The following is an 11,422-nucleotide window of genomic DNA, read 5'->3' as shown; positions in this document are numbered from 1 at the left end:
TCCTCTTCGAGCTGGGTGAATATAAGGCATCGCTTAGTACAAGATGCGTGCCATTTGGTAATAGAATATGGGTCGAGCGCGCAACCCACAATAAGGTTGCGCTATGCCCGCTATGTGCTAATATGTGGCATTTCACATTATGAGATTTAGGAAAATATCTCTTATCTTGTGTGTGGCTCCATTATCCACCACAATTATGTCCTTGTCCTCGGCCATTCCTTATATGGACAAGATTCATGTCCTAAACTTAAATTATTATAAAATAAATCCAAGCAAATAACAATCAATAAACACATAAAATGCAAAGAAAAACATAGAGGTTTTGATGTCGAAGTAAGATTTATCAACTTGATTCTTTTATGCAATCAGAAGTTTCATACTCTATTAGATCATCTTGATCATGTTCACCATCTTTATATACCAAATGGGCTTTAGGATTCTTCCCTTTTACACTCTCTTGATAGAGGTCACAACGATGTTTGGAAGTCCTACATATCTTAGCCCAATGGTTTCCCATTCCATATCTATGGTATACTCATTTGGTCGAGTGTTGTGGTTTGGAAATACCACATCGTCCTCGCCCTCGACCACGGCCGGAATTGGGTCTACATCCACGGTTAAAGTGGTTCCCACGGCCGGATGAGTTATAGTGGCTATAACCACGTCCTTTCCATCCACCACGGTCACGACCGTGTGGTCTATCACTTTAGACGTGGTTATATTCTTTGGATTCTTTCTTATCCTCTGCGGCCTTATTGGCATTAGGTAATGGGGTTAATCTATGAGGTCGTAACTCACTGTTTTTATCTGTAAGTCATTATTTTTATTTTTTTTTTCATCTAGCAATAGACTCATCCACGGACTTATAGTCCTGGATTATGAGACTCTCAATAAGATGGTGGCTAATATTGCCTTGTATCTATCTTTCTCTCTTGGCATTCTTACCTTATTAGATACATTCACCAAGTCCTTTTGACTTTAGGATAATCTTAGTATCCATTGCCCATTTTAAAATAATTATCTCCTAAGAGATTTAGGGCAGTAAAGTACAAGTTGTAATTCAACATCTACAAGGAAAAGTTTTGAGTCAATATCATGTAATCGTTAGTGTCATGCGGTATTTGAGACCGAACCATGAATCGATTTACTTAGGGATTTGACTTTCCTCTTTTGCTTATGATTAGATTTCCTCTTTTGATTAGGATTAACTTTTCCTTTTCCTTTTAGGATTTACTTTCCTCTTTACTTTAGGATTAATTTTCCTATTTCACTTATGATTTTAGATTTTAAGATTTCCTATTTTAATTAGGATTTGGAAATTTTTTATTTCTTAAAGTTTTCCTATCTTGAATAGGATTTATGAATTTCCTAATTTAATTAGGATTTAGAGTACAATAGGATTTAGGATTTTATTTAGGTTTTCATGCTTTCTATTAGGATTTTAAAGTTTCCTATTTTATTGAGGATTTTAAGATTCCCTATTTAGGATTTAGGGTTGTTAAGATTTCCTATTATCCCTAAGATTTAGGGTTTTAAGATTTTCTATTTTATTTTAAGATTTTAGGGTTTTAGGTTTTAGGGTTTTAAGATTTCCTATTATCTAGGGTTTCCTATTTTATTTAGGATTTTAAGGTTTCCTAGATTTTAGGGTTTCCTATTTTATTTAGGATTTTAGGTTTTAGGGTTTTGAGATTTCTTTTAGGATTATCTTTTCTAAGTTTTCTAGGGTTCATGCAATTTTAGTTTTAGGGTGTTAAGCATGTAATCAATCAAAGGAGCAAACAATCTAACAACCTAAACAATCTCAATCAAGCCGATTTAAACTTATGGAATTTTTTGGATTAGATTCGTTTTAGGTTTTAGGTTTTTAGACCTTTAAAGTTTCGGTTATTAGCTTATGTATTTTCGTTTTGCGATTTTAGGTTTAGACAATTAAAACTTCTCTAGCAACTTAGGCGAGTTTAGCTTAAGCGATAATCAACTTTTTCTAGCAACCTAAACGAGTCAAACAATCGAGCAAACAAGCAATCGGATCAAGCAAGCAATCAAATCATACAAGCAAAGCAATCACTTAATCAATCATCATTCGTTTTAGGGGTTTCTCTTTGCTTAACTTTCAAGTTCAATTGTTGGTTCTTTAGCTTTAGGGTTTTGATGTTACCTTTCACCTTATGGGGTTGTATGGACTAGAACCGGGAGCTAAAGACCTCGGTAACTCACGCTGCTGCAACGAACCGCAAACAGTACCACGATGAACAGTACCGCGATGAACAGTGCCACGATGAACAGTACCACGATGAACAGTGCCGCGATGAACAGTGTCGGCGATGAACAGTGTCGGCGATGAACAGTACGGCGATGAACAGTGCCGCGATTTTTAAGGTTACGGTTTTAGGGTTTTCGTTAAGAGCAAGTCGTGCTGATAACGTGTTGTAAACTGTGTTGTTCTATTGATTAATGAATGAGATTTCGATACATATATATACATGATGAGGGGAGACAAATCCCCATTGGGCTAGTAAACCCTAAAGCCCAAAAGCTCACTAAGTACAATATAGGCCGTCATAAGGAGAATCTTCAAGAACATGGGCATGGGCCTTCTAGGACATGGACATGGGCCTTCTAGAATATGCATAAGGTCCACGGTTATGGAGTCCATCCAACATGTGGTTTATAACATTAATTGGGTTATTGATTTTTAGAATTATTTATTTATAATTTTTTAGAATAATTGGTTACTTGTTGAATCATATAGGCGACAAAACAAAAATAATATTTTTTTGTTATACAAGTAAGTAGTAACCTTTTTTTTTTTTTCATCAAGTAAGTAGTAACCTAACAAGTAACAAAATCCAATATCCAATATTCAACATTTAACACGGATGAAGCATACAAAAAACAAGTAACAAATCCAATCGTTCGTAACCGTTTCTCTCCCAACGACAAAGAAGGCGACCTTTAACAGAGAAACACTTTTACTTTTCGTTATCTTCTCCGGCCAGCGTCGACTCCGACGTCGGCCGTACTTTTCCTTTTACTCTTCTGTTCTCTTTTCTTTTGTAGTTTAAGTTTTCTATATAAATCTCAATCGGAGAAGCGATTGTTTGTGCTATTATCACCAAATCTTCAATTTCTCTTGCTTGGTCCTTTCTCATCCGAAATGGTTTCGTATGGCAGTTTCAGTGATAGGGTTTTGGTGATGGGTTTGTCTGACAGCGTAGGACATGGCGATCTGGATATGAGGATGTTATTGTTAACAAATCCATGGTTGAGTTTGTCTCAAGTTTGGGTCTCTACATCAATAGCCAACGCCACTTCGATTCTCGCTGTTAGGGTTTTCGTTCCTCTTCAAAGAGGCGTGATTGTCCGTGCGATGATGATGTTCATTCACGGTGTTTTTCTGGGTATGTCCAGCCTTTTCGGTATGGCGGCAATAATTGACCGCGTTTTGATGCAAACTTACGGCATGGGACGCATATGGGATCCCGAAATTACATTGGAGGCATTTATCGTGAAGATTGCCAACGAGCTCTTTGATGTGAGATGTATAACAAGATGGGATTACACTAGTATGAAATCAAACTTTCTAATGCGCATTATGACACCAAAACGGACTAATTGGTATCGGATTGTCGATTTTTCAAAACTTATTCCAGGAGCAACGGGTTCTTTCTATATGATGTGGAGTTTCAAACAACGAAGGCCAATAAGACATACATATCACATTCGAGCAAGATGGTATATGAAGAAGGTACAGAACATGTTTAACAACATGATAGTGAGTAAGGCTTATCGAATGAAAGCATCGTCAAATTCATTTCTTCATTTTTGTCATCTTCAGTATATGGCACATAATTTTGTTTATGTAAAAAATTGCTTTATGAAGTTTTGTAATGGTTTTGTAATTGATATTGTAATACCAATTGATTAATAAAAGTTTTTAGAAGAAAAAAAAAAAAAGTAACAAATCCAATCAATTTTTGTTCATGCTTCTCCTATACACACTAGAAACCTAACAAGTAAAAAATCCAATATCCAATCTGCAACATTTATCATGGATGAAGCATATACAAAAGCTTTTGAAACTTCTTAATTTGTCAAAAAGATTAAAAGGATTATTATCACAAATTTATAATCTTTTTTTTTTTTGACGTCTAGATTTATTATTTATTGCAAATTATGATAACTGTTACATAAACGATTCTACAACGGACAAATCCTTCCGACCCTAATTAGATCCATGACCTGACGACACTTCTCTCTCGGCGTAGAATCCTGGCGAACGGCTATAATTGTACTTCGCTGGAGATCTTCTGCACACTTGCTTCATTTAATCTGCAAATTTATTAATAAATCATAATATCTGGGATTCGAACCCAGACCTCTTGGTGTAGAAGCATTAATTAATCCTTGGTCAACCAATGGGCCAAGGGAGCTTCCACTCACAAATTCATAATCTATGTAAGTAATTATTCTACAAATAGTTAAATACCTTATAAAATTGATATATGAAAATTCTAGTTTGGATTAATAATATATATATAAATTTCCCTAGTAATAAATAGGTGCTCTCTGGGAAAGGATACACAGATGCTCAAGTCTTGTAATTCGAATAAAAGCTTGAAGTAAAGAAGAACTCATAAATCTACATATGTTAATTTCTTTGGCATATTGAGATTTTTTTTTTTGTCTTGCCTCTAAAAGAAATTTCCTGCATAACTCTCTTCATTACTTTTGGGCCTTGTAGCAATAATCTCAAGCAGCAACCACAAAATTGTTCTCCCTCTCCTGGCATTTGCCCTACTTCGAACAGATGTCCTGCGTTAACCGGTTCATGTCAGTAAGAAAGATTGTGTAAAGATAAATTAGATAATTTTATACTATTTTGACTTCATTCTGTGAATTTCAACTTCTGTGACCAAATCATTCAGCAAAAGGGAGAAATTTATACCAATGATACTCTACTAGGGATAGACACCATAAACCATAATTATAAACATAAACCAGTTCTATGTCAAGTTGACATAATCTTTCCCCTAGCCAAACATGTCTTTTGCATTATTCTGTTCAAAGCAATGCATTCCTTACCAAATTTGACCAGAAACTAGCAGATGTAAAAGACAGCCAAAAAGCTGCAGGAAACTAGCACAAAGCTTTCATGAAACCGATGGGGTCTGACATGACATATGAGAAACATGGAAAAAACGCCTCAAGAGTTTTTACGAAGCATTGATCATATAACCAGTGGATCAAAAAGCAAGCCACACCAACACCAAGAACATGAGCCAGGACCCAATAAGTAGGCTCACAAGTGTTTCAATAATTCCGCGGCTGTTCTCAAACGAGATATCAATTCAGGATCAGCAACTTATCTATAAAGTTATGAGACCTAATTCATAAGTAACCTATAAAACATCAGCTAAAGAATATGTTATCAACATTTCATCAACTCAATCTTTCCAGATTAAATTTATAATGCTCCGTACTAATTTTCTTTTAGCAAACCCGTTAAGAGTATGCCTTTGGGCTTTGGCATTGTTCTGTTCAACCATTACATTCCTTTCTAAAATTTGACCAGAAACTAGAAGATGTAAAGGGAAGCCAAGAAACCACAAAAAAAAAAACACATATAGCTTTCCATGAAAACTGATGGGGGTTTGGTATGATGTATGAGAAACATAGAAAACAAGGAGGTTCAGGACACTTATAACAATCATCAATCATATAACCATTCATGGATCAAAAAGCAAACCATCCCAGCATCAAGATCATGAGCCAGGACCCTATGAGTAGGTTCACTAGAGTTTCTATGATTCCTCACGTTACAATCTTTCTCTCCCTGTTTTCAAAAGAATTCTTCTCAATTCTAGATCAGTAAAATTTTACCTATGACGTTATGCAACCTAATTCATAAAACATCAGCTAAAGGATATGTTATCAGCATTTCACCAACTCAATGTCCCCTGATTAAAATTAAACACCAAAGAAGATATCACCAAGCGTAGAAAGATAAATTCTGCAGAAATGTAGCAACTACAATGAAAATGGCTCTGGTGGCTTCATGTCGTCTCATGCTAAAGAGTAAAGCTTATTTAATCAAAGAATCTGGTTTATCAATTACCTCATTGGATCCTCTCTAGCTAATTGGCTGGAGTTTTCGAGCTCCGAAACCCTTTTTTAAGCTCAGTAACTCTCTTCATACAAGCTGCCTTCGACTTCCCAGGTACTGCAGCTGCAATCTTCTCCCATCTCATAGCTGCTTCCTTAGGAAAAGCTTTTAAAGCATTGAGCAATGCAATGTCTTCTCCATTACTCCAAATCTCCTTATTACCTTCCTCATCTCCACCAGCTCCGGAATTGTCAGCGTTTTCATCAACCAATCTAGGATCCGAAGCTTTCCTATTCTTCAAAAACTGTGCGTAATCATCACTTTCATAGATTTTCTTCTCACCAATCTCTTTCGCCTTCTTAATCACATTCTCTGTCTTGTACCTTCCTCTGAACGCAGAAGCCACCGTTTCCCATCTCCCAGGCTTACCAGCTGGATGCTTTAACAACTGCTTCTTCAAAATCTCGATTTCTTCTACACTCCAATCTTTGGTTTCATTTACAGATCCACTCTCTTTAGACTGCGGAATCGCCACTTTTCTCGAAACCTCCGTCACCGAAGAAGTATTTTCCGGCGGATTATCGTTCTTCGTCGTTCCTTTAGATCGTTTGTTCACCGATTTCCTCCTAGATTCACGTTCGTTATCCGTAGATGACTCATCGTGAATCTGCTCTGGCTCCAAGATCTGACCATAACCGACGCGAATCTTACCTGCGGTGAGCGAACTAGGAGCGAAAGGACCAACGAGGAAGGAGAGGGAAAGCCATAAGAGAAGCGATTTAGCAGGCTCGGATTCGAAGTAGAAGAAGGAGAGAGAGAGTATGATGAGAGAGAATGAGACGGAAATCAAAATGAAGATCTTGTTAGGGATTCTAGGTTCTTCTTCTTCCTCCGTCGTGTGAGAAGAAGAAGGACGAGATTGGAAGACGAACCTAGGCCTATCTTCGTCGAAAAACTCCATTGTTGCTCAGTACTGTAGAAGAAGCTGAAACAAATTAAAATTTATACAAATGCCGGAAAAAAATAAAATAAAATTCAGAAATGAGTTTTATTTGGGCTTTTTAAAGTCCATATACAAAGATTTATGGGTATTGTAAAGCCCATATATGATACGAATGTTAATTAGTTAATTTTAGAGAAAACAAACCTTAATTAAATTAAATTTTTGTGGAAAGCGTGTACAAAGACTCGAGATTGCAGATCCATCGATTAGTGGTTGTTACCGGAGAAACCCTAGATTTCAATTCCCAAGACCTTAATTTTGTTCTACAAACCCACGAAGAATCGATGGGTAAGAACGATTTTCTAACCCCGAAGGCGATTGCGAATCAAATCAAAGCCAAAGGACTTCAAAAGCTTCGATGGTATTGTCAGATGTGTCAGAAACAATGCCGAGATGAGAATGGATTCAAGTGTCATTGTATGAGCGAATCGCACCAGAGGCAGATGCAAGTTTATGGGCAGAATCCAACTCGTGTTGTCGATGGTTACTCTGAAGAATTCGAGCAGACGTTTCTCGATCTGATGCGGCGGAGCCACCGCTTCTCTCGTATCGCCGCCACTGTTGTTTACAATGAGTATGTTAACGATAGACATCATGTTCATATGAATTCCACGGAGTGGGCGACGTTGACGGAGTTCATCAAGTATCTTGGGAAAACAGGTAAGTGTAAGGTTGAAGAAACTCCTAAAGGTTGGTTTATTACTTATATAGATAGAGATTCGGAGACTTTGTTTAAGGAGAGGTTGAAGAACAAGAGTTAAGAGTGATTTAGCTGAGGAGGAGAAACAAGAGAGGGAGATTCAGAAACAGATTGAGAGAGCTGCTGAGAAATTGAATGCTGGTGGTGGTGAAGGTGAAAGTAGTGGTAAAGAAGTTGTGGAGGAATATGATGATAAGAAGAAGAAAGAGGAAGAATTGAGGTTGAAGAGTGGGGTTAAGGTTGTATTTGCTCTTGGTGGAGGTGTTAAACAGGTTACTACGGGTAAAGAGAGAGTGGAAAGCTCGAAACTTGTCTTTGGGGATGAAGAGAATGAGAAGGTTCAGAGAGGTGAGAAGAGGAAGAGAAGCGGGGACTCCGGAAGGAGCGAGACGGATAAAAGATCAGCTTTGGATGAGTTGATGAAGGAGGAAGAGAAGAAGAAGGCGAGGATGAATCGGAAAGATTACTGGTTGTTTGAAGGAATCATTGTGAAGGTGATGAGTAAGGCTTTGGCAGAGAAAGGGTATTATAAGCAAAAGGGTGTTGTGAAGAAAGTGGTTGATAAGTATGTTGGGGAGATCGAAATGCTTGATTCTAAACATGTGTTGAGAGTTGATCAGGTGGAGCTAGAGACTGTGCTTCCACAAATAGGAGGGATAGTGAAGATAGTGAATGGGGCATATCGTCGCTCGAATGCAAGGTTGTTGGGTTTGGATACAGAGAAGTTCTGCGCTAAAGTGCAAATCGAGAAAAGCGTCTATGATGGAAGAGTCATCAGATCCATCGAGTACGAGGACATATGCAAACTTGCTTAGTTATATCTTTAGACCAAGTTAGGTTTTGCGATGCCTTGTATTTCTGCTTGAACATTTTTCTTTTATCTGCAAGTGATTCGTTAAAATGTGTGATTCAACTTGCTCATTCATGTACTTTTGTCTCAAACATTGAATAGATTAAGAAATTTGTTGTTAGAAAAAAAAAAAAAAAAGACTCGAGATTGCAGATAAGACTCAGAGAAGATTGTGTCACTAATCATGCTTTTGAGCCTTTCTGTTCAACAACGCAGCAATTGCAGAGAAATCACACGTTTGTGTGTACAACATCTAATTTTTTTTTTTTTTTTGACGGCCAAATTTTCCATTAGGTAAGAAACGAAATTACATAATAGTGTTTGGTTTACAAATTTAAGACATACATTTAATGGATCGACGAGATAACAAATGGTAAGTTTTGTTGCCTAGCTTGTACAACATCTAATTTAACATCGATAATTACTTTATTTCGTAGTATAAAATATTATATTAATATAGAAATATTGTTGACGAGAAAAATGGAAATACTAGGAGCCAGAAAAAAAGGAAAGGAAACAATATAATTCATTACGAAAATAAAATAAATCTTGTACGAAAAGTCAAGGCAAGTATTTATCTCCTGCTACAACTTGAAATGGAACGCGGAGTATAAATTAGGCAAAGGATAAAATCGTACGGTTCATATATGAGATGACGTCATTAGCGACAAATCCACGGTTTATAATGTGAACAAATACAGTAGCCGTGGAGATGTAGGTGATTGTAGCTTAGCACCAACAAGACACTACCATAATAAACTGCTTAATAATATATTCCTTTTTAGCTGAGATATTATATAAAGTAGGGTTTATTAATTTTTTGTTTATTATCACGAGAACCACACAAATACGCGGCAAAGAGAGAGAAAGAGAGAGAGAGAGAGAGAGAGAGCGGTGAGGTCGTGAGGGAGAAGCTCTGGATACAGTCTCTTCCCGTCGTCGGAGACGGAGTTTATGCCTATTGGCTCCTGAGGTATAATCGAGATCTCCCGTGTTCTTTTTTGTTTCTCGTGTTTTGACTGATGCGATTTTGATTCTCTCTTCGTTTTATTGTTTTGCGCTTAATCGTTTTGGTTTTCGTTTGCTTTGAGTATTGTTTTATGATTGGAGTCACGTATCTGAGATTTTGTGGAGTCGGATTTGAACGTATATATACGGATTGTGTTTTTGATTGGAGTTTTAGGGTTACGCTTTTTGTTATGTTTTCGTTTTGGATTGTGTATTTCTTCGTTCATTCAGATCTGATATTGAGTCTATGGTTGGTTGGTTTTTGTGGTTAAAACTTTGACGAAGTTGAGATTTGGTGGTGTACTAGGAGTTTTAGACATTGCTAAAATTTCACAGATATACTTTTTGATTACAGTTTGAGTTCTTAGGGTTTCATTGGAGTTATGACTTTTGCTGCTATGGCTTGGAGTCTATTAGAACTGAATTTCATTGTTAATTTGTCTTTGTGTATTTGGCCTTACCTGCTTATTGGATTGTTATTATTCCTTTTGTATTCTTTGCTTAGCTCGTTGCATTTCTAATGTTGTTGATTTGGTGCTCACTATCAGGTTAGATTAAGCTTCGTTTTTAGTGGATTTTCTTCTTTTGAGATATGGAACAAGATTACATCTGCTCAGGCTGCTACCAGTATCGAGTTTTTTCATTGCAAGAAGCACTCGATTGGCGGTTTCTTGTGCACTCAGATTTCCTTATTGGCTCTTTCGTGAACTGCACTTAGTGGTCAGACCTTCTGCGATCTTTTCGGAAGGTGTCATGCAAATTTCTGATTCAGGTATAGGTTTCTGGATAAAGCTGTTGAGACTTGCATTTTAGCTTACACAAATACTTTGAATTGATGAATTTTCTTAGTTTACATGTTTGTTTTTTTTGTTTTTTTTAATCTGAAATATTTTAAGGGGCCTAGTGGTGTGGTAAAAGTAGAATTTATTGTTAGTATCTCAATAAGGAAATAAGAGATTAATCAGATTTCCTTAACGATTTTTTTGGAGTATACATACAAAATATGGAAATTTAGAGAAGGAAAAAACTGCTATCAAGAATTTAGGAAAACTCAAAAAGGAAGATGATAAGAGTTGAAAACACGTCAAAACTCCTTTGCTTATAGAAAGCTTATATGACTCTCTGAATTCTCTTTTACGTCTTTGTTGGACAATTGAAACATGATCGTTTGCATGGTATCTTTGTTTTCTGCAGGGCTGATGTTTGCAAGTTATCCTACCTTCACATAGTCCTAGAGTGTCATCTAAATCTGTTCCCTGCAGTCAAAAACTAGTTAGTCCCTCTTCCATATCCTGTTGGTTGAAGAAGGATGTATCAGTTCTTTTTCAAGTTTTGACTTTTCATAGCTGTGTCTTTTCCTCGAGTCTCTGAACCCCTTGAGTGAGATGCTGCGAGCATGAGTTTCGTCCCGTTACCCAGAACATTACTTTTTGTTGGTGCATCTTCCAGTTCTCAGTATGTTCTGTCTTTTTCTCTTAGCGTCTTTCTTTTACCTTGATGGTCAACCCATTGATGTTCAAACTTCAAAGTAAATAAGGGTCAGTCTACCCAGCGGGAGAATCATTGATTTTGCTGCCATACAAACAACTGGAGGATTAAATTTAGACATATTTCATCAAATTCTACAGATAAATACTAAAGGGGATACTTTGCTTTACCTAGAGGCAATGGAGAGGTAGGTTTGATTTCTCTTATCTTTTTCTCTTGTCTTTGGCTTCCTACCCCTCGATTTATAGTTTGTATTTACTTCTC

At 36.8% G+C, this 11,422-nt stretch overlaps 2 protein-coding genes, 1 long non-coding RNA gene and 1 pseudogene across 4 annotated transcripts; 3 read left to right on the top strand and 1 right to left on the bottom strand.

Moving 5' to 3' along the window:
• The first annotated feature begins 2,983 nt into the window (after positions 1–2,983).
• On the top strand, positions 2,984–3,931 carry LOC9298827. The gene has a single exon (XM_002862706.2). The coding sequence runs from the start codon at positions 3,161–3,163 to the stop codon at positions 3,929–3,931; it is 771 nt and encodes a 256-aa protein (XP_002862752.1). The 5' UTR covers positions 2,984–3,160.
• Positions 3,932–4,501: 570 nt separating this feature from the next.
• On the bottom strand, positions 4,502–7,082 carry LOC9298826 (dnaJ homolog subfamily C member 2). The gene is made up of 2 exons (XM_021016816.1): positions 6,122–7,082; positions 4,502–4,818 (listed from the first exon to the last, which is right to left on the bottom strand). The coding sequence occupies exon 1, from the start codon at positions 7,068–7,070 to the stop codon at positions 6,141–6,143; it is 930 nt and encodes a 309-aa protein (XP_020872475.1). The 5' UTR covers positions 7,071–7,082; the 3' UTR covers positions 4,502–4,818; positions 6,122–6,140.
• Positions 7,083–7,262: 180 nt separating this feature from the next.
• LOC9298828 lies at positions 7,263–8,800 on the top strand (annotated as a pseudogene). The gene has a single exon (XR_002330249.1). The product of XR_002330249.1 is annotated as a KIN17-like protein (transcript).
• A 692-nt stretch (positions 8,801–9,492) lies between these two features.
• LOC9298829 lies at positions 9,493–11,361 on the top strand. The gene is made up of 3 exons (XR_002330251.1): positions 9,493–9,635; positions 10,219–10,442; positions 10,865–11,361. It is a non-coding gene; the product is annotated as an uncharacterized LOC9298829 (long non-coding RNA).
• Positions 11,362–11,422: the final 61 nt, after the last annotated feature.

This window comes from Arabidopsis lyrata (assembly GCF_000004255.2).
Source record: "Arabidopsis lyrata subsp. lyrata unplaced genomic scaffold ARALYscaffold_185, whole genome shotgun sequence".
NCBI lineage: Eukaryota > Viridiplantae > Streptophyta > Magnoliopsida > Brassicales > Brassicaceae > Arabidopsis > Arabidopsis lyrata.
Note: the sequence above shows the minus strand (reverse complement) of the source record. Positions and strands in the feature narration are given on the sequence as shown.

Excerpts from the sequence above, each read along its gene's own strand:
- LOC9298827 (XM_002862706.2), top strand. The coding sequence starts at position 3,161 with ATGGTTTCGTATGGCAGTTTCAGTGATAGGGTTTTGGTGATGGGTTTG.
- LOC9298826 (XM_021016816.1), bottom strand. The coding sequence starts at position 7,070 with ATGGAGTTTTTCGACGAAGATAGGCCTAGGTTCGTCTTCCAATCTCGT.